The following is a 24,005-nucleotide window of genomic DNA, read 5'->3' as shown; positions in this document are numbered from 1 at the left end:
TGGACTTTTCTTTCATCTGGGATATTGAGATGCATCTATATATGACAAAGAGAATCAGGAGTAAGAATTTATTTTCTAAGTAACATTTCACAAGATCAAACATAATTTTTGAGGACTCTTGTCCCTTCACTTGCTAAAGAGTCACACTGCATTTTGAAAGTGATCATAGTCATACATGCCGGCTTAAAATTCCACATTTAGCAAAATCAACTTCTGTTGATCTTCTGTTAAGGTCTATTGAAATTTCTTGTCTAGGTCATCACTTGATCTTCTGAAGAATCTCTGTATATTCAAGCTTTTCTTTGTCCTATTTTCCCTCTTTGTGAACATTACTCCATAACCTTGCTTGGACTGAGTGTGACTTCCCATAGAAGCTCTGAGAGAATCATCCCTGTATTCTGACTCTCCTCAATGTAGACTGGACATAGGATAGAACAAAACTTAGATTATACACAGTTTGTCATAAATGTTGATCTGAAGACAAACACTTTAATCCCATAAGTATTTCCCAAAACATTTATGATCTAAGTGCCTAAAATACTTCATTTATTTCTTCAGAAATTCCATCTGCTTTGTATGCTTTCTTTTCTTCTCATTTGGAAAATTTCCATTGTAATCTATATATAACTCTTTTATTAAAGCCATTTAGGTAATTTTAACATTTTATAAATGTTAATACCATAAGGTACAATAGGCTTAACAGAAAAAATTCACAATCTTTTGTGAAAATATTTATTCAGGTGTGGGAAGTAAGCAATTTATATCTCCTCTTTCTAAGTTCTCATTGGCACCAAATTTAAAAATTATCATAGTTCACCCTATGATAACAATGAGATAAGTGGTTTTACATACAGAAAACTGACAAATTGTTCCTTATGAGACTGTAGACATCCTGCAATCAGTCACATTAAAAATACTTTACTCAGTATATCTGGAGACAAATTTACATTACGTAAACAGTAATTCCCCTTCCAAGTTGTACAAATACTGGCCAGCCATGCCATGGGTTTTTGTTTTGTTTTGTTTTCTTTTTTGATAGAGGTTTAGTAACAATTAAAAAGCCCTGCTGTGATTATTTTAATTCAACAAAGCTGAAGGAATGAAAATGGTTGTGGTTTAATTTAGAAGATGAGCTCTGTGCTGGATCTTCCTATCTTTGTATATTTATCTGTTTTTAAAGAGGTTTTACTAGATATAAATATCTTTTAAATTATTAACATGTTTATGCCTGCATAAAATTTAAAATATGTGTATATCATAATTAAAAACATAGATGTGTTAGTCTTGTTTGAGTGAGGAGAATGTCTAATATTAATAACATCTTCTGGTCTAGGAGTAGTAAACTCTTTAAAACATGTTACCTATTCCAAGGAAAGATTCAGACCCATATTATAAGTTTATATTTATTGTACCTGTGTGGATTAATTGATTAAATATATTTTTGTACTTTCATATCAATTTTTAAGTTTATTTTCTTTAGGAACAAAATGAACTAGGATCAAGTTAACAAGTTTAATTTACTTGTAATTCATTTGCTATTAAGTACATCATGTGAGTAACAAACCATATCTCATGTGTATATTCTATATGTAATTAATAAAAAGTCAAAATTTATAAGCCATGACTTTGTTTCTATTGATTGTCTGGGATTCCTGTTTCAGAATTTTCATTGTCAAGTGAAAGCTTCACATAGAAATCTTTAGTAAGCATATTTTTAGGATGGGAATAAAGTAAACCAGATAAGTCTAGAGCAGAAAAGTACTGAATGGCATTTTATCTCAGAGGAAAATTAACTGCAGCAATAGCTGACAGTGAGACCCAGCCTAGGGTAACATAAATGTTCTTTGCTGGCAGCAGGCTGCGTGGCTCTTGGCAACTTATCCTTTGGTTATCTGTGGGGTTCTGTGAATATCAAAGTCATTGTTTCCTCTTTTAGCATGCTAGTTTTGGAGGCAAATCGCTGGAAAAACCTTAGGTTCTTTTGAGAAGCCTTTCTCTAAGTAAGAGAGAAGCTATCAGAATAAGAATAAAAGAAACCATTAAGATATGAAATGAATACCTTGTAGGCCTGATATTTCTTCTTTGTGTAATAGGGATAATATTGACTCAGTGGGGCCATCAAGAATAATGGTGGCCACTTTAACCTTAACCCTGAGCCTAACCCTATCCTAACCCTCACCTCCTAATTTCCTAACCTCCTAAACCTAATTCTAAGAACACTTATCCTAATCCTAACCATGACTGTCTAATCCCCTAACCCTAACTCAAACCCTGCTTGCTGTGGGGCATATTTCTTAATTACAACTTTTGAAGTGAGAAACCCTTTATTAATCTTGATCTTTTGAGATGTTCAGATCCACCTTTAATCGGGGCTATAGATTCTTTTGACAACCTACATATATACAGGACTTCGAATAGGGTGGTGTTTTATTTTTTGTACTTGCCCTAATTTTTTTTTTTTTTTTTTACAAAACAAAGGTGATTCGTTTGTTTATTTGTGTTTTAAAACTGGTATTAGTAAGTACTTATTTCGGCCTGGTGGTGGTGGCACACACCTTTAATCCCATCACTTGGGAGGCAGAGGCAGGTGGATTTCTGAGTTTGAGGCAAGCCTGGTCTACAAAGTGAGTTCCAGGACAGCCAGGGCTACGCAGAGAAACCCTGTCTCAAAAAACCAAAATAATAATAACAATAATAATAATAATAATAATAATAATAATAATAATAGTAACAATTACTCTTTGGGGCCAGGTATGGTGGTGCCTAAATTCCAATGCTCTAATGCTTGGGAGGAAGAGGCAGGAGAGCTTGAGGTCAGTGAGCTTGAGGTCAGCCTTGGCTCATAATTAGTTTTAGGGTAACCTACACTTCAGCAGTCAATGCTAAGCAATAATCAATAATCAATTCTAATCAATAGCCAATAATGATTAATAGTTGATGGCGCATGCCTTTAATCCCAGCACTTGGGAGGCAGAGGCAGGCGGATTTCTAAGTTCAAGGCCAGCCTGATCTACACAGTGTGTTCCAAGACAGCCAGGGCTACACAGAGATGGCGGCTGGCCTGAGACTACATTTCCCATAAGAACTAGTGCCAAGATGGCTGTAAGAGAACTAACTGCATATGCCTAGCAAACTCAATCCAAGATGGCGGCCGGCCTTCAAACTACATATCCCATAATGTCGTGAGGAAAAATCAACATGGCGTCCGGCCAGAGACTACACTGCCCATGAAGTCTTGGGGCTGGAGCACTCGCCACGTGTTTAGAGATCCCCTTGGAGCCCATTGCCTTCACCACCAGCCCGGAGACCTCCACTGCCACTGCTGTGGTGATGCGGGAGTAGCACGGGGGTCCTGGTGGCATCAGTGGGCTCCTTCTGATGTCACAAACCGCACAACGTGATCCAATCACCGCTGCCAAAGAATGGGGAGATAACCGGAGCTTCCAGGTACAGTGTCAGGTGGGTGGAAGCAGAGGTTCCAGGCTACCAGTGAGTGGGTGGAGGCAACTGTGAATCTGAGGCAGGGGCATGACTAGAGCTGCCTCCAGTTACTGGCTGGCAGACCTACGGATATGCCCCCAGACTTGTATAAAGGAGAACTGTATTATGTTGGGCCTTATTATTGAAAGACCCCCAGAAGGGGAGACCCTCACTCTAGTCTTGGAAGATGGAGGCCAGCAAACAGAAAGAGGCTTTATTTCAGGAATCAGCCAGGCTGAAGTTGAGACTCATAATGAGGGGTGTTGATATCGAGGCCAGGGGGAGAAGGGAATTTAAATGAAAAAAACAAAACCAGGGGTGTGAATGGGAAACCAAGAAAGAATATCATAAAAATAGTGGAAAGTTCCAGCCCATTATTCAGTCAGTCATGTGGGAAACATCTTGTACATATTTTTCTCAAGAATGTAATCTTGCTCAACCATCTACTTTGTGGTCAGCCAGTTCCCGGAACGACCCAGCTGACCTGTATTTTTAAGTTCTGCTTTCTTTGTGGTCAGCCAGTTCCTGGAACCTGGAGCTAGTGAACCCGCTGGCCTGCATTCTTGGCTCAGCTCTAGGGGGTCATAAAAACTTCCCATACCCCTTATAAATTTTCATATCTTTCAATTTTCACCTGGTCATTGTTTTCATGAGGACACAAGGGTCATCAGTATGTGTGAAACTGACCATCAGTGGACTGTGATTACTATTCTGGGATTTCACTTTAAGATCTAAAATAAAATACTTAAGTACAGACACAGTGGTACATGCCTTAAATCCCAGGAGATGAGCATCAAGCAGATCTCTGATTCAATCATCCTGGTACAGAACAAGTTTTAGGTAAAAAAAAGCTTAGATACACTCAAAGTGTTACACATGTATTACCCAGCATTCAGGAGACAGAGCCAGGTAGATCTGAGTTCAAGGTTCATCTACAGAGCAAGTTCAAGCACAGCAATCTTAGGCAGTGAAGTTGTTGAAAAATATAAAGCTGGTTATGATGTAATAGAAGGGGCCATGTTCTGGCCCCAGCAGGCAGAGGAACTCAGCAGCTTTGTCCATGTGGCTCTGGGAGGAAAGAATAGAAGGGATGACTGAGACAATTGATGCTGGTTGGCTGTAGTTAAAAAATTAGTGGGGATGAAGAAGAAACCAGCACCACTGAGGTGACATCTTCTGGTAAGTATTTTCTGAGAGGACAAAGAAGCTGTGTCCCAGAGATAGCCAAGGTTGTCCCTTGTTGTGCACCTGGAGTTGATCATTTGTGAGAATCACCTAGGTGGTATTGGTTTTAAAGGCATAAATGAATCTGTCATGCAGAGCAGCTAAGGCTTGGCACAGTGAAGGGAGTGTATAAGAGGAAAACAGGGTATCTCAGTTGCAGGGGAAGAACCCAGCATATTGAAGTTGTCAGTCCCATGGGATGAGTAGAAAGAACAGCAGCAGGAGTAAAGTGGAGTCAAGCAGAACCTAGAGTGCTACAGAGGGAAGAGCTGGAGAAATGACCCAACCTCTTGTGTGGATTCCAGATACTAGAATAAGAGACTGTAATATTGCAGAGCGGTGGTGGTGCATGCCTTTAATCCCAGCACTTGGGAGGCAGAGGCAGGCAGATTTCTGAGTTCGAGGCCAGCCTGGTCTACAGAGTGAGTTTCAGGACAGCCAGGGCTATACAGAGGAACCCTGTCTTGAAAAACAACAACAACAACAACAAAAAGAAACGGTAATATTGAAGTTACCTTTGAAACCCTAATATTTTGAGATTCCTGAGCTGTGGGGTACCTGCTCAGGAAAACAGTTTCAGACAGTGCAATAATAGATAGTGAGGCAGGTCTTTGGACAAAGTACCTTTTCTACTGCTATGCATGGCTTGTGCTTGAACAGGAGCATGTTTCAATAATAAGGACCTCAGGCACAAAGATTAGTTTGTAAAGCCCAATCAATTCTGTTTTAGAGACTGCATGAAGTCCACTTGAGCAAATATCTTATGACAAGCCCTCCTTGTCAACAGCCAGTCAAGGTACAACTGCAGGGTTAAGCTACATATAGATAACTAATACACCATACAGAAAAAATTTTAGCCTACCCATCATGGTTGTCAGATGGTTTTACCCCCTTGGTTGGTTCCTGCAGATTATGCCAGTCATGCAGCTTTAAAAATATTAAGTTGCTGACCTGTGTGTTAATGTCCCAATCTTGCTGTAACTGTAATAAATACTCAGCACCCCTAGACTTGGTCTCTCAGATTCGATCTCACGTGAGGCTGACTGATGAGAGTCTTTATTACAGAGCTCATAATAAAGACCTCCATGTGTTTGCATTACAATAGGCTCCTTGTTGGTCGTTGGGGCCTCTGTGATGTGGACATAACATTTTAGTGCATTGACTGGAACCCCAAAACCCTCAGCACTCTCAACTAAAGGATTGAAAGGCCGGTTGTTAAGATGAACCATTGTTTCTAAGTCAGTGGCTTGTCTGCCAGATTTGTGTGTGTGTTTTGGTTTTCAGGTTTTTCTTGAATATCTGTGGAGGGAGATGACTAAGTTGAACGTGGAACACTGCTACAGTGGATATGCTGGAGAGTCGTAGCCCTGAAGTGCTTCAAAGATGTTCCAGAGCCTGGTATAGTGGACGGTGTTTCTCTGGTCTTAATTTCTGGGAAGGTTAAAGCGACTTGGAGCCCTGCTACAGGGCTCACACTTGGCATTCTGTCTTCATTTTCTCCTCTGTCCATGGGGAGGAATCTGCTGGGTAGGCTCTACCGCCCCCTTGTGGCTGTCTATTTTGTGTGTAGAACTTTGTTATTCTCTGACTGAGGAAATGAGAGAGATTCCACCCTAATCGATTTAGTTACCAGCCCCACACCTTGGGATAAATACTTCTTAACAACAGGACCTAGACCCATTGACTAGTCCATGACAGAGAGCTCTTTAAGACCTCATCCAGGGCAAAATCAGGCTCTGCCTACCTTGTTTTACAGGGTAGAAAGACAAAGACCTCATTTCCCACCTCCTGAACTACCATCTGTCCAGTTCATATGTAGTTTTGAACTTGGAGCTCTCATGAGATGGAAGGTTGTTCTTTATCAATTCTAACAAATTTACCATATCTTCCTTGGGTCAGAGATCCTGTCCTTTGTGGTGATCATTTCTGGGTCTGTGAGACAATCTGCTTTTCTGTCCACCTTCCAGCTGTTTTAGCCACATCTTTGGTAGTACTGGCCTGGGAACCCAGGGTTAAAGAGGCCTCACCCCAGGTCAGCACAGCCTCTGAGCTACCTATTCCAGTGTATCCTTCCCTGCTCTGAGCCAGGTGCTCTCCCTATTTTGTCCTTGCTCAGCCAAAACTCCAAGTTCCTCATGGGGTGGCAGAAGCTTCTCTGTATTGATATGGTTAGCTCATTGGTTTTGGGTTTTTACAACTTCTTCATTTATTATTGTATCTGTGTCATACTTGTTTTCGGTTCTCAGGATTTCAGAGATACAGTCATCTGAAGGAGCCTCAATCAAGAGTGTGCCCTCATCAGAATGGCTGGTTGCTATGTCTGTGAGAGATAGTGTTGATGATTGGTTAGGATGGCTCTTCCACTGAGGGTGGCAATATCTCTAAGCAAGTGGTCCAGGGATGGATGAGAGAGCAGGCTGATCATGAGACAGTGAGCAAGCAAGAGAGCAAGCCAGGAGACAGTGTTTGCCCATACTTTTTGCCTTCAGTTTCTTTTTTCTTTTTTTTTTTTTTGGTTTTTCGAGACAGGGTTTCTCTGTGTAGCCCTGGCTGTCCTGGAACTTACTCTGTAAACCAGGCTGGCCTCGAACTCAGAAATCCACCTGCCTCTGCCTCCCAAGTGCTGGGATTAAAGGCGTAAGCCACCACCTCCTGGCTTGCCTTCAGTTTCTAATCTAAGATCTCAAAATGATGGACTGATCTGATAGAACCATGTACAACAACCACTTATTACCTGAGATGATTTTGACCAGAGGATTCAATCACAACACTGAATAGAAAGTTAGAACAACAACAAAATGTTATCAAAATGTGATTATGCTGCTGGACAGAATCTATGTTCTCTTTTGAAGGAATGTGGAGAATATCAGAAATTGAGATGGCAAAATCATAGAAAGCTGTACATGGATCTTAATCAGTTGTTCTCATAGGACATGGAAGATTAGGGCCTTGACAGTAGTGCAGCCAAAGGTAGTTGAGGTCGTGCTTGTTCAGTGGAAAATAGACTCTGAGGAAACTTTACCTGGGGGTCATTTGTGTGATATTTTGGCCAAAAATCTTCCCTACTTTGGCTTATGCCCTGAGATACTGAGTAGGGCAAAATTTAAAAATAATATGCTGATTTGTATATTTTTATTTTATTTATATATATATTGCTCTCTTTTCCTGTTTATTTATATATTCCAATATATCTCAGTTACTACCCACTTCCAATTCCATCTTCCACAGTACCTCATCTATGACTCCTCTTTTCTCCCCAGGGAGGGTGGGGACTACTTGGGTATCCCCCAGTCATGTCATGTCAAGTCTCTGCAGGGTTAAGCACATCCTCTCCTACTGAGGTCAGACATGCCAGCCAAGTATGGGCAACAGTGTGGACAGACAGGCAACACCTTAAGGGACATCCCCCACTCCAGTTGTTGGGGAACCCACATGAAGACTGAGAAGCACATGTAGTACATATATGCTGGGGACCTCTGTCCATCCTGTGTATACTCGTTGGTGGGTGACTCAGTCTCTGAAAGTCTCCTAGGGTCCAAGTTAGTGAACACTGATGGTCTTCTTATGCATTTCCTGTTCCTTCGGAGGCCATCAATCATTTCCCAAGTCTTCCAAAGACTCCCTGAGCCCTCTCCAATGTTAGGCTGTGGGTCTCTGCATCTGTTTCAGTCAGATGCTGGATGGAGACTCTCAGAGGACAATTATGCTAAGATACAGTCTGAAAGTAAAACAAAGTATCTTCACTAATGTTAGAAACTAGTGCTTGCCTTTGGGATGTGTCTCAGGTTAGACAGGGTATATTTTGTCATTCCCTCAGTCTCTACTCCAACTTTGTGCCTGCATTTCTTATAGACAAGACTAATTTTGGGTTGGAATGATTTTTGGATTGGTTGGTGTCCTTAACTCTGCACTGGGGGTTCTGCCTGACTGCAAGATGTGGCCTCCTCAGGGTTCATATCTCACTGCTATGAGTTTCAGCTATAATCATCCCCATAGACTCCTTGGTGCTCTCCAGTTAATTGTCTCTGGCACATTCTATAGATGCCTTCATTCTTCCACCCCTGCCAGCTGCAGATTTCAATTCAATATTCTGTTCCTCTGTTGTCTCTCACCACACCTGTTCCTGACCCTCCTTTCCCTTTCTTATCTGCTCTCCTATGAAGTTTTTTCTCTTCCATCAGCCTCCTATTACTGTTTTATTCCTACTTGTCAGTGAGAGTCAACCGTGCTCATTTGGGCCTTCATTCTTGTTTAGTTTCTTTGGATCTATGGAGTGTATTGTGCTTTTCCTGTATTTTATGGTTATTATTTACTTGTGAGTGAGTACATACATGCATGTGCTTTTAGGTCTGGGTTACCTCAGTCAGGATGATAGTTTCTAGCTGTATTCATTTGACTGCAAAATTCATGATGACCTTGTATTTAGTAGCCAAATAATGTTTCATTTTATAAATTAAGTACATTTTTATATCCATATTTTGGTTGAGGGACATCTGGATTCTCCCAGGTTCAAGCTGTTATTAATAAGATGGCTATGAACCTACTAGAATCCCTACTCTAGGTCCCCTGCCTTCAGAGAGTCTCTCCTTCCAATCTCTTCTGTTTCTCCTTTGAGAAGGTGTGTGCCCCAGGTATCTCCACACCATGGTGCATTGGGTCTCTGCTGGGTTAAGTGCATCTTTTCCATTAAAGCCAGACATGGCAGCACAGGAAGCAGATTCCAAAGATAGACAGCAGCTTTAGGGACAGCACCTGCTACAGTTATTGGGGGACCATCATGAAGATTGACCTACACATATGCTACATATGTTCTAGGGGCCTTAGTCTAGACTGTGTGTGATATTCCATTTGTGGATCCATCTCTGAGTGTTCCCAAGGGTCCAGGTTAGTTGAGACTGTTGGTCTTCCTGTGGAGAAGTTCCTATCCTCTTCAGGGCCATCAATCCTTCCCCCAACTCTTCTATAACAGTCCCCAAGGACCATTCAAAGTTTGACTTTGGTTCTCTGCATCTGTTTAAAGTCATCTGCTGGGTAGAGACTCTAAATGGACAATTATGCAAGGCTCCTGTGTGGGCGCATCACAGAGTATCCCTAATAATGTCATGGATTGGTGCTTATCCATAAGGTGGGTCTCCAGTTGGGCAAGTTTTCATTGGCCATTCCCTCAGTCTCTGCTCCAGCTTTACCCCTGTATTTCTTTTTAGACAGGACAGATTTTGTTCTGTGTGTCTACTGTGTTGTGGTTGAAACTGATTCTTCAGCTTTCTTCTCATGCTCCCATACATTCCCCATTTAGTCTCAGTCCCTAAATCACATAAGATACAGTATAAACATTTCCTATTCAATGCTAAGCTATTTTGCAAGCCTGGTGGTTTTATATTTTTAACTTTATATCTTTTGTTTATTGTTTTCAAGACAAAATTTATCTGTGATGACTTTTTGTGCTGATAGTAGATATAGAAACCACAGAAGCCACCTGACATGTTTTTGTAAAATAAGCACATGCTTCTGTGTACCTCTTCATCCACATCTTTCATTTTAAAATTTGGCAAAATAATTTTATATTATATTTCCATGAACGGCATATGTTCATGATATCAATACTGCCTGAGGCTTTGCACTCAATGGATTCCAGGTGTATGTTGTTCCACCTTACTCTTGTGTTTGTTCTGAAATTTTTGAATAAATGAGAGTATTGTGCCTGTGTGGATGGATATGAATATCATGTGTGCCTCATCTTTACTGTTGTCAGAAGATGGCCTCAGTCCTCTTGATCTTGAAGAAATGGGTAGTTGTTGGTCCCCATGTAAATACTAGAAATTGACTACCATTATGTGGAAGACCAGCAAGAGCTTTCTAATCCTGAGCTATCTTTTATGCTCGATGTTCCTTATTTCTGATCAGCATAAACATTACTAATATTTTCATCTGTCCATTTTCAACTGTTTAAACATGCATTCCCTTCTAGTAAACTTTAATTAATATTGCTGCTCAAACTGGTTCACATCATGTTTTTGCAAGGTAAGTACAGAACTGCAGTGAAAGTATAATTATTTGTAGGAACTTCAGTAAAGAACTGAGTTCTCTCTATCATTTTTCCCTTGGTTTACTTTTGCTGGGGAGTGGGGGTCTTAATATGTAACTTTTGCTCTCCTGCACCACATTAAATAGACCACGCCAGGATCCAGCTCAATGACATACCTCTGCCTGTACCTCTGTAATTGTTTTGTTTTTCTTTTTTGTTGTTTTTTTGTAGTTGTTGTCTTTTGTTTTTCAAGACAGGGTTTCTTTATGTAGCCCTGGCTGTCCTGGAACTCACTCTGTAGACCAGGCTGGCCTCGAACTCAGAAATCCTTCTGCCTCTGCCTCCCAAGTGCTTGGATTAAATGCATGCACCACCACCACCTGATACCTCTGTGATTAAAGACATGAGCAAATACACACAGCTTGCCCATCATTTTTATAGTTAGTAATTGTTCATACAGCTTTTCAGATGTTTGCTCAGTACAGTTGATCTGTTTCCCCCTGCATATCCCTCTCAGTTGCAAGGCTATCTTCTATTTAAAGGGTTCAGAAGAAATACAGGTGAAACATAATTCAATTTTTTTCTAAAATGAGAGAATAATTAGATTATAACTTCTGTTTCAGGAGATAAATGGAGGAAGCACCAGAATTACATTATTACATTGTCTAGAAAGTATCCATTTATTTACATTGATGTCATGATCATGCTTTCTATTGTACACATGTGTGTGATATTTTAGGATGCAGTGACTTACAATGATGTGCATGTGAACTTCACTGCAGAAGAGTGGAATTTGCTGGATGCTTCCCAGAAGAATCTCTACAAAGATGTGATGCTTGAGACCTACCGAAACCTCACTGCTATAGGTAATACTGTGAATTTTGTTTTGCTTATCAAAATAATGGAACAAGTGATTCTTGTTTATTGATAATCCTTTGTTATTTCAATTAAGAACAAGGAAGATTAACCTGAATAAATCAGGTTCAGTGCTGTCAAAATTCACAGTAACTTGAACTTTACCTAATTTCCAATACTGTATCATTCATTTTCTGGTACTGTTTTGTAGGTTACAGTTGCGAAGATCATCATATTGAAGAACAACTTCAAAGTTCTAGAAGGCATGAAAGGTAGTTTTCATGTGCAAGCTGATACAAATATGCATGTGAGGAAATTTTAATGTGTTCTGAAAGCTCTAAAGAAAAGCAAGTGTGTAAAAAAAATCAGTCCTTTAAGTATAGCTATGATTACAATATTCAGGGTTAGGGTTAGGGTCCCTCAGAGTCAGATATCTGATTTATGTTTGCATTCCTCCATGGAAGAAGACATGGAAATAATGCCTTAAGAGATACCTTTAATTGATTTGTAGCTCCATTAGAGATTTGCTGTGGAACTACCAATCTGAATAGTCTCATAATATTTAGATGATACACATTGAATAGTGATAAATATATATCCAAAGCCATCCAATAAGCAAATAGTCCATAGTAAATTTGGTGATATTCATATTTTGCAGTGACATTTCTAGGTTTATTGAGTTGTCAGTTAGTGAGAGTGAAGAGAGTCATGGAGAAACCTTATTCTATATACAACAGGTCTACAAAGAACAAACTGTCAAAAGGTGTGAATTCAATATGGAAACCTTTCACTCATTCTTCTATTAATGCGTATATCAATTGTCAGAATAGATAAAACCTTGTGAGCATAGGGATATTGAAATAAGCAACATACCTCTTTCTACTCCAAAAAATGAGAAGATATGTAGTATTCTGCCTTTGGTAGAATTTCTGAATACAATAGACATTTGCAATAAATTCATTTTCTGACATTAGGGGGACATCCCCAATGTTACACTGCAAAAAATCTCTATGGGTACTAGACATTTGGAAATTCTTCTGTTTGTCCTAGCTTACAGTGCTGCTGTGGTGTGATTCACACTACAGGAAAAACTTAAGAATGCAATCAGTATGTTAATAGGTTGATATCTTCAGACATGTGAAATACATCAAATAGAAATATAGAAACTGTGAACAGCAAAGTGATAAAACCTTAAGATATGAGTGTTGTCTATTATTAGACCAACTGCAAAATTTATTCATATTGGTAAAATGATTGATCAAGTAATGAATGTGGTAAAGCTTTCACATGTGCCCATTATTGTTGCAGGCATGAAAGAAATCATACTGGAGAGAAATCACATGAATGTAATCAATGTGGTAAAGCCTTTTCATGTCACAGTAATCTCCAAAAACATAAAAGAACACATACTGGAGAGAAACCACATAAATGCAATCAATGTGGTAAAGCCTTTTCATGTCACAGTGGTCTCCAAAGACATAAAAGAACACATACTGGAGAGAAGCCTTATGAATGTAATCAATGTGGTAAAGCCTTTGCAAGGCCCAGTCATCTCCAAAGACATAAAAGAACACATACTGGAGAGAAACCTTATGAATGTAATCAATGTGGTAAAGTCTTTTCAGATCACAGTGGTCTCCAATATCATAAAAGAACACATACTGGAGAGAAACCTTATGAATGTAATCAATGTGGTAAAGTCTTTTCAGATCACAGTGGTCTCCAATATCATAAAAGAACACATACTGGAGAGAAACCTTATGAATGTAATCAATGTGGTAAAGCCTTTTCATGTCACAGTGGTCTCCAATATCATAAAAGAACACATACTGGAGAGAAACCTTATGAATGTAATCAATGTGGTAAAGCCTTTTCATGTCACAGTGGTCTCCGATATCATAAAAGAACACATGCCGGAGAGAGACCTTATGAATGTAATCAATGTGGTAAAGCCTTTTCATGTCACAGTGGTCTCCAAAGACATAAAAGAACACATACTGGAGAGAAACCTTATGAATGCAATCAATGTGGTAAAGTCTTTTCATGTCACAGTCATCTCCGATCTCATAAAAGAACACATACTGGAGAGAAACCTTATGAATGTAATCAATGTGGTAAAGCCTTTTCATGTCACAGTGGTCTCCGATATCATAAAAGAACACATGCCGGAGAGAGACCTTATGAATGTAATCAATGTGGTAAAGCCTTTTCAGATCACAGTGGTCTCCAAAGACATAAAAGAACACATACTGGTGAGAAACCTTATGAATGCAATCAATGTGGTAAAGTCTTTTCATGGCACAGTCATCTCCAATATCATAAAAGAACACATACCGGAGAGAGACCTTATGAATGTAATCAGTGTGGTAAAGCCTTTTCAGATCACAGTGGTCTCCAAAGACATAAAAGAACACATACTGGTGAGAAACCTTATGAATGTAATCAATGTGGTAAAGCCTTTTCAGATCACAGTGGTCTCCAAAAACATAAAAGAACACATACTGGAGAGAAACCTTAGTTATATAATCAATGTGGGAAAACTGACAATTCACTTTTATCTGTGACTACATAATAGAACACATTCAAGCAAATGATTCAGTGTCATCAAGGTGCTAAGCCCTTGCATGTCACAGGCATCCCTGGATACATAAAAGAATACAGAATGCAGAGAAACTGCATGAATGCCATGAATGAGGTAAAGTCTTTGCATGACAATGTACTCTCCAAATACTTCAAGTAACACATCCTTTAGAGAAACCTTATGAATGTAACAAACCTGGAGAAGCCTGTGCCTATCACTGTAGTCTACAAGGACAGAAAAGACCACAAATTGGACAGAAATCTTGTGAATGTCCTCAAGTTGGAAAATCCTTTACATGCCACACTATTCTCTCATTACAAAAATCAACACATACTAGAGAGAAACCTGAAAGTAATCAGTGCGGTAAAGCGTCTGCATGTCCTAATCATACTTAAATGCATGAAAGAATTTATAGTAGAAATAAACTGTGGTGATTTGAATATGCTTGGCCCTAAGAAGTGACAATATTAGTATGTTTGGCCTAGTTAGTTATTACTGTTTTGAAGGAAGTGAACTCCTAGAGTGGGGGTCTTTGGAGCTCCAGCCAGTCCAAAATAGACTCTCCTACTATTTCGCTGGATGATAGTGTCTTCCTGCATGCCTTTTCATGAAAATGCAAAACTCTCAGCTCCTCTAGCATCATAGCTGCCTGCATGCTGACATTCTTCCTGCTATGTTGGTCATGAACTAAACATTTGAAAGTGTAAGACAGACCCAATTAACTATTTGCCTTTAAAACAGTTGCCTTGGTCACAGTGTCTCTTCCTAGCAATGGAAATTCTATCTAAGACAGAAGTTGGTACCCCAGACTTAAGTATTTTTATTGGTACACCTGACCATGCTTTGGTTGGAAGCAACGTGGATTTTTAGACTTTGGATTTGTACATGCATTAAGTGGAACTTCATGGGCCATGCTAATAGAACACATATATACTAAGGGTGGTTTGAATTTTGTATATAATTTTCATAATGTTTTGCTAAAGAATGTTGCTGTGTTTTGCTCTTATCTGAAGGTAAAGAGGTTTATTTTGTTAATTGCATTGACAAAGGAAGTCTCAGGAAAGCCAAGCATAACTTTTGGCCTGTGTTTACTCTCATGGTGATTGTTTGATCATGCTTAGTAAACTTAGAAAGGAAAGATGTAAAATGTTAGGCTCAAAGAGAAAATGTCACCAGGAAGTTGAATGAAGCTAAATCCTGTGATCAAAGATCCACAATGTTATTAAAGAAATGGTGATATGGCAAGATTCCATCCTCCTAAACATATGGATGTGAAGTTGTATGAATGAGAACTGTATAATATTAGGTATTTTTATTAACTATTTATTGTTGTTATGTGGATATAAGGAGATACAAGTATGTGTCAAATTTACAATGTACAGATTGTTATTACTATACTGGGTTTTCAATTTAAAATGCAAAAAGATATACTTAGGTCCAGGCATGGTGGTTTGTGCCTTAAATCCCAGGAAATGACAGTCAATCAGATTTCCGGTTAAAGTCATCCTGGTATAGAACAAATTTTAGGTAATGAAAAGCTTAGGTACAGGCCAAGTGTAATACATTTTTTATCCCAGCATTCAAGAGACAGAGTCATGCAGACCTCTGAGTTCAAGGTTAATCTACTGATTAACCAGGACAGTCAAGCTTAGGCAGTGAAGTTGTTGAAAAATAGAAAGCTGGTGATGAAGTAATAGAAGGGGCCATGTTCCATCCCCAGCAAGCAGTTGAACTCAGCAGCTTTGTCTATGTGGCTCTGCTTTTAGAGGAAAGGATAGAAGGGGTGACTGAGACAATTGATGCCGGTTGGCTGTAGTTAGAAAATTAGTGGGGATGAAGAAACCAGCATCACTGAGGTGAAATCTTGTGGCGAGTGTTTTCTGAGAGAACAAAGAAGCTGTATTCCAGAGACAGCCAAGTTTGTACCTTGTTGTGTAACTGGTGTTGATCATGTGTGAGAATCACCCAGGCGGCATAAATGAATCTGTCATGCAGAGCAGCTAAGGCTTGGCCCTGTGAAGGGAGTGCCAGAGAACAATGCAGTGAATCTTAGTTACAGCAGAAGAACCCAGCATATTCAAGATGTCATTCCCATGGGATGAGCAGAAAGAACAGCAGCAGCAGTAAAGTGGAGTCAGGCAGAACCTAGAGTGGAATAGGTGGAAGAGCTGGTGAAGTGACCCAATCTCTTTGAGGAGTGCAGTTGATCATGTGTGGATCCCAGATACTGGAACAAGAAGCTGTAATATTGAAGTTACCTTTGAAACCCTAATACTTTGAGATTCCAGAGCTGTGGGGTACTTGCTCCAGAAAACTGTTTCAGGGAATAAAACTAGCCAAAGAGAAAGTATTTTGCTGCAGTGAGCAAAGCAGAACGGAGTTGGAGATCTGAAGAACGTTTGATATCAGACATGGAGATGCAGAGTTTGGAGATTGCCTTGCTGGCTTTTGGTCTTCTTTTAGCCCAGTATTTCCTCACAATGGCATTTAGAAATGGTGACCTATATCCTGTGAATTTGGATGGATATGATATGCTATTTGTTTTTGAAGAGATAGGGGATTACAGTTATATGATTGGATAAAACTCAAAAGAGACTTTGAACTTGAGACTCTTAACATTTTGAGAATGCTATAGAAAATGAGCATTTCTTAAAATTTGAACCTCATGCATTTTGAATTATGCTATTTTTAAATATGGTCCCCATCCATTCATGTGTTTAAACAAGCATAAATGGGCCAGGCAGTAGAATGTGGTAGTATAAATATGCTTGGCTCAGGGAGTGGGAGGAACTTATTATGTGATGTGGCCTTGTTGGAGGAAGTGCATCACTGTGGAGGAGGGCTTTGAAGTTCCACCCAGTGCTGAATGGACCCTCCTAATAGCTCCCTGGCAGACAGTCTTTTCCTGGCTGCCTTTGGATCAAGAAGCAAAACTCTCAGCTTCTTCGCCAGCATCATGTTTTCTTTCATACCTGCCTTGCTTCCTGCTATGATGAAAAAGGACTAAATCTCTGAAACTGTAAGCCAGTCCCAATTAAACTGTTGCTTTTATAGGAGTTGCCTTGTTCATGATTTCTCTTCATAACAATGGAAACACTAAGACCTAAACCCTGCAACTGTATTTAATAAGGTTAAGCCTTTGCACAATTCTCTAGTCTTCATTATCATGAAAGAATACATGCTAGAGTCTAAGCATGCCCCCCTATGACACAGGACATGCCTCCTGTGTCTTAAACACACCCCTTGTGACTCAGGACATGCCCCCTGTGTCTCAGGACATGCCTCCTGAGTCTTAAACATGCCCCCAGAGTCCCAAACACACCCCCTGTGACTCTGGACAGAGTTCTAAACAGGCTCCCTGTTTCACAGGACACTTCACCCTGAGTCTTAAGCAAACTCTCTGTGACTCTGGACATGGCCCCTGATTCTTAAGCTTGCCCCTGTGACTCAGGACATGCCCCCTCAATCTTAGACATGCCCCCTGAAAATCTGGACTCACCTCCTGAGTGCTAAACATGCACCCTGTGTCTCAGGACACACCCACTGAGTTTTACACACATCCCCCTATCTCTCAGAATACACCCCTGAGTCTTAAACATGCCCTCTGTGACTCAGGAAACACCCACAGAGTCCTAATGGACATGTTTAGTATAATGAAGCCTTTGAACACCTCTATAGTATTCATCATTATGAAACTATTCATACTGGACAGTGGTTACATACTGTGCTAAAGCCTTTACGTCATGGGGTCCACTGAGATCCAACACAACTCAAACACAGGACAAGGCAAATGATAAGAATTTATTGTAATCAAGTCACTGCTGATAAATCAGGGCCACAAAATTACACTAGAAGCTTAGCTGCAATACCCCAGCCTCAGCCCCACCCTGAACCAGAAAGTTATATAGCTTCCAAAAATCAAAACCACAAAGTCCTTTGCCAAGTTACAGTTACATTTTTCTCCAATCACGTTTTTTTTCTATTGTTACTCTATGTCAAATGATACAGAATGTAGGTTGTATGGTCAACACTATCACAGCCATTTGTTCTTTTGTGGTTAGAAACATGTATTATATTTTAAGGAATAAAACATGAATAATGGAAATTATGGTTAGGCACAGTTGTTATGTTTTAGGGAACAAACCATGAATAATAAAAGCTGGTCAGATGTTATTTAATACACAGGTCTCCTATGACCTGGAACTTAAACTTAGTTTCATTTCATGTTTAATGAAGAGAGGTAACAAAATGGCAGTACTTAGGGTAAGTTTCTTTTGCTTCTTCCCAACATTTGTATATTATAGACATATTTGAATACATATAAGAACACATATTGAAGACATATCTTACAAATGTAATCAATGAGATAAAACCTTTTCACAACACAGTCATCTATGAACACAGAAGGACACATCCTGGAGATAAACGCTATGAATAAGCAATGTGGTAAAGCCTTTGCATGTAGCAGTCGTCCTAGAAACCTGAGAAAAAGTCATAATGCGAGAAAGCCCATAAATGTGGTCAATGTGTTAATGTCTTGTACTTTCTGATATCTTTATAGAAGACTAAACTCTTTAGTAAGTAATCAATCTATTAAAGTCTTTGTATATTACAATAGCCTTTGAGAACCTTCAATAATATCAAAAGTCATCTGTGACTACAAATAATTTGTATGATCTTACCCAACACACATTCAGTTACTCAAGGTTATTCATTATGTAGAAACAAATTTTGACAAGCATCAACCATCAGTTCAAACTTTATGATGTCTCTCTATTTTGTTTTCACTTGCAAACTCATTTGTACATACAAAGGCCACTGGTTTTTCTTTTTCTTTTTTAGTTAATTATGTATCCAGCAACTTTGCTGAAAGTGTTTATCACCTCTGGGAATTGCCTTTGGGAAGTTTTAGTTCACTTGTGCTTACTATCTTATCATCTGCAGATAAAGATAATTTTACTTCCTCCTTAAATTTACAATCTAATGTTAACTTATTTAAATTGTAAATTGCAATATAGAACTTGGAATATAGGACTAGTTAACATTAAACTATAAATTGCAATACAGGACTAGTTAGTATTAAATTATAAATTGCAATATTGGACTAGTTTACATTGTAAATTGCAGTAAAGGACTAGTTAACATTAAATTGTAATTTCCATATAGGACTAGTTAACATTAAAATTTTAGATAGTATTTTGAATAGATATGGAGAGAATGGGTTACCTTCTCTTCTTTGTGAATTATTGGAATTAATTAGAATTTCTCTTCATAATTTAATGACAGCTATAGGTTTGCAGTAAATGACATTATTATGTTCAGGTATGTTTCTTTTATCCTTAATCACTCCAAGAACTCTATCATACAGTGTGGTTAAATATTGTCAGAGAATTTTTCATCATCTAAGAGATTACAGTTTTTTTTCTGACACTTTAATCACATTATGTTGAACCATCCCTGCACCTCTTGAACGAATCCTACCTCATTGATCATGGTGAATGGTCTTTTGATGTGGTTTCTATTTTATTTTTTCTTTTTTTTTGTTTTTTGTTTTTGTTTTTTGTTTTGTTTTGTTTTGTTTTGTTTTTCTTTTTGTTTTTTCGAGACAGGGTTTCTCTGTGTAGCCCTGGCTGTCCTGGAACTCACTCTGTAGACCAGGCTGGCCTCAAACTCAGAAATCCACCTCCCTCTGCCTCCCAAGTGCTAGGATTAAAGGGGTGCGCCACCACTGCCCGGCTATTTTATATTTTCTGTTTTATTAAATCAACATTAAATTTGGTTTTAAGGAAAAATTGGTCTATAATTCTCATTTGTTACTGAGTCTTTATGTTGACTGGATTTTGCATAACCATGGGTTCATGAAACAAATTGGCTAAAGTTTCTTCTTTTTCTATATTGTTGAATACTTTGAGGAGTATTCTCATGAACTCCTCTTTGAAAGTCTGGTAGGATTCTACCCTAAAATTCTTGGCCCTGGGCTCTTTTTCGTGTCAGACTTGTAATGACTTTTCTTTTTCTATGTGTTTAGGCAGTTTAAGTTGTTTATCTTAATTTGATTTAACTTTGCTAAGAGAAAGGTATTCAGGAAATTTTCTATTATTTTCTATTATTTTTCTATTATTTTTCTATTATTTTCTATTATTTTTCTATTATTTTTAGTAATCCCAGTTCAATTTATTTATTTATTTATTTACTTACTTAATTAATTATTTTGGTTTTTCCGAGACAGGGTTTCTCTGTGTAGCCCTGGCTGTCCTGGAACTCACACTGTAGACCAGGCTGGCCTCAAACTCAGAAATCCACCTGCCTGCCAAGTGCTGGGATAAAAGGTGTGCACCACCGCTTCCTGGCCAGCTTTTTTCTACATATAATAATCTGGGCATCTGTAGTTTCTGCAACATATATGTCCAAGACCTTCTTATGTTTACAGACTCCAGTGAGAAGTCATCTGCAGTTTTAATAGATCTTCATTTATATGTTTCTTGGCTTTTGATCTTTGCAGCTTTTAGTATTCTTTTTTTGTACTGGATGTTCTGATTATTATACAAGAGACTTCATTTTAGTGTCCATTCTGTTTGGTGTTTTGATGATTCTTTTACTTTGATAGATACCTCCCTCCTTATGTTAGGAAATTTTTCTTCTAAGATTTTGTCATCAATATTTTTTGAGAATTTCATCTAATATTCTTCCTCTAGTTTTAGTATCATTATGTTTTATCCTTTCATAATGTCCTAGGTTTTTTAGATATTTTATGTGAGGAAGGTTTAGATTTAATATTTTCTTTGTGTGATATTTTCATCCCTTCTATTGTATCTTCAATGCTTGAGATTTGTCTTCCATGTCTGTATTCTGCTTGTGAATTTTGCCTCCATAGTTTCTTTTTGCAGTACTAATGTTTCCATCATTCCCTCAGTTTGTACTTTTGTTATTGTTTCTATTTCCATTTTTAGGTATTAAACAGTTTTGTTTCCTTCTACTCTTGGTTTATTTTTCTTTTTTGTTTGTTTGTTTGTTTGTTTGTTTTGTTTTGTTTTGTTTTTTTGAGACAGGGTTTCTCTGTGTAGCCCTGGCTCTCCTGGAGCTCACTCTGTAGACCAGGCTGGCCTCCAACTCAGAAATCTGCCTGCCTCTGCCTCCCAAGTGCTGGGATTAAAGGCATGCGCCACCACTGCCGGCTAGCCAGGCAGTCTTTAATCTCACACTTGGGACCCAGAGGCAGGTGGATTTCTGAGTTCGAGGCCAGCCTGGTCTACAGAGTGAGTTGCAGGATAGCCAGAACTACCTACAGATAGAGAAAACCTGTCTCAAAAAAATCAATCAATCAATCAACCAATCAATCAATAAACAGTATGATCTGCCCTCATTAAGCAAAGCAACTATTTTGATTGATTAGTACTTAATTTTAACTTAACAAACCTGTCCTGAATGGTTCAGTCATCACAGAGACAACAATACAATACCATAGTAATGAAAATGTAGCTCCAGCTTTTGTCTACATAAAAAGGAACTATAATAAGGACTGAAGAGTGCTAATATGCATGTACATTAAGAGTCTTGGTTCCAGAGAAACAATGTAAAATCATATAAGCCAGGTAATCAAGCAGTGATGTATGAACAGAGATCTTAAATACTAAACATGTATCAGCCAGCTTCACAGGTTAAAAAAATGTAATACTGACATACATATTGTGAACAATTTCCTGTGGGGATAAACATACACAAATGTGACCATAAGAAGACTCAAGGGGGCTGGAGAGATGGCTCAGCGGCTAAGAGCACTGACTGCTCTTCCAAAGGTCCTGAGTTCAATTCCCAGCAACCACATGGTGGCTCACAACCATCTGTAATGACATCTGATGCCCTCTTCTGGTGTGTCTGAAGACAGCGACAGGACAGTGTACTCACATACATAAAATAAATAAATCTTAAAAAAAAAAGAAGACTCAAAATTAAGAAAAAATTGGGGAGTAACATCCACTAAACAAAGACAAGTGCTAAAATGACCAGAAAGGAAAGAATCTAGATCAAGTGAATTAAAACTCAGAAAGAGTTTATTTGGAATCAAAAAAGAAGGAAAATAAAATTAAATAAATAAATAATTTGGGGGTGGGGACAGAAACTGATGGAACAGTCTCACCATGCAAAATAAAGTGGGTGAGTAGGTATCTTAGAGTTTATTATTGTGAAGAGAAACCATGGCCATGGAAACTTTTATAAGGAAAACATTTCATTGGGCTGACTTACAGTTTCAGAGTCTCAGTCCATTATCATCATGGTGGGAAGCATGGCAGCATCCAGGCAGACGTGGTGCTGGAGAAGCTGAGAGTTCTACATCTTGATCTGTAAGCAGCAGCAGGAGACTGTGTCCACACTGGGCACAGCTTGAACATCTATTAAAACCTCAAAGTCCACCTTCACAATGACACACTTCCTCCAACATGGCCACACATACTCCAACAAGGCCACATCTCCTCATAGTGCAGCTCCCTATGGGACAAGCATTCAAACACATGAACCTATGGGGGCCATTCCTATTCAAACCATCACAGTAGATAAGTCTTCAGACAGGAAGTACATAGCTAAAACTACATATAACTTAAAATTTCCCGATATCTTCACCAACCCACAAGACAAACTACTCAACCACTGCAGAGATTAGACCCAGGAAGAGTAGACAGAGCTGGTAGAAGAGACAGCAAAAACAAAGGTGTAATTAGGTGATACCCTTTCCAGACTGAGAATATGGCCCTCTCCTGACTTCTTTGGCAAAACCAAATGGTTTCTGCTGTGTATGTACCCTTTCTCAATAAAGAAAGAACATCAGATCCTTTCTCAGGGAAATCACAGGCATGTACACAAAGGACCTCAACCCTAATCCTGAGTCCCTGCATGAAGATCCTGAGAGATTAAGTGAAGCCTGGGTTGCTCTACAGACTCCGAGGTGTTGGAGGATCAAAGCTGTGAGACGTCTGTCAGGGAGATTGACTTACACGGAGTGGAACCAGCCTGTTAGAGACATATTCTGCAGGCAGAAAAGATGGAGGGATGAGCCATCTAAGCCCTCAGATATCAGATATTAACTAGAGAACTGGGTTTCAACCTTCCTAACGCTGCATCCCTTTAATACAGTTCCTTGTGTTGTGTGACCCCAACTATAAAATTATCTTTGTGACTGGCTCCTCCCACACTGACGTCACAGGCCATTACCTAAGCCCCGCCCACAGTCAGACTGGAAATCAGCAATTGTAAATACAGACCAGGATTCCCCCGCCCTGGCCCCGCCCCTCCCCGCCCTGGCCCCGCCCCTCCACCATGACCCAGCTCACCCGCCCTGGCCCCGCCCCTCCACCCTGACCCCGCCACCGGTGGCTCCGCCCCGGCCGCCATGTATCCCTTGGGCGCCACGTTCCCGCTGCGGCCTCAGCCCAGTTCGGAGCCGCGGGAGACACGAAGCCGGATAGAACCTGAACCGCGCGGCCCCGGGGTGGGCGGGGCCTCGGCTCACCGTCGCTAGGCCCCGCCCCCCGCGTCCGTCTGAGCAGCCTCGGTCGCCCGCCTCGTTCTCTGGTCGCCGCCGCCAAGGGCCTCTGTGACGAACTTCCGCTTCAGGGGAGGGCGGGGCTGCGCCTCCGGAAAAGCGGCGAAGGCCTTTCAGTCCGGAGGCGCGGTGCCTCTTCCGGTTCCCGCGCGCCCGCTAAAGCACTTCCGGTCGCGCTCACCTCTGACCCTGCGGGGCGGAAGCGGACGCGGCTCGCACTGGACGCTGTTTCCGGTAACCGGGGACGTCTGCGACCAGCGTCCATCACCCCGCGTTCCCGGCGCTGGCGTGTGACGTCACCG

The 24,005-nt window shown here is 39.8% G+C and overlaps 1 protein-coding gene across 1 annotated transcript in view; it reads left to right on the top strand.

Moving 5' to 3' along the window:
* LOC143437255 (uncharacterized) overlaps positions 1 to 14,102 on the top strand; it is a 36,542-nt gene extending 22,440 nt beyond the window's left edge. Inside the window, exons 3-4 of the mRNA XM_076922087.1 lie at positions 11,796 to 11,856; positions 12,893 to 14,102. Of these exons, the coding sequence (XP_076778202.1) occupies positions 11,796 to 11,856; positions 12,893 to 14,102 (1,271 nt within the window). The remainder of the gene's footprint in view (positions 1 to 11,795; positions 11,857 to 12,892) is intronic.
* The last annotated feature ends 9,903 nt before the right edge of the window (positions 14,103 to 24,005 follow it).

The sequence above is a fragment of the Arvicanthis niloticus genome, chromosome Y, assembly GCF_011762505.2.
Source record: "Arvicanthis niloticus isolate mArvNil1 chromosome Y, mArvNil1.pat.X, whole genome shotgun sequence".
NCBI lineage: Eukaryota > Metazoa > Chordata > Mammalia > Rodentia > Muridae > Arvicanthis > Arvicanthis niloticus.
The sequence above is the reverse complement of the archived record's forward strand: the minus strand, read 5'-3'. Positions and strand labels throughout refer to the sequence as shown.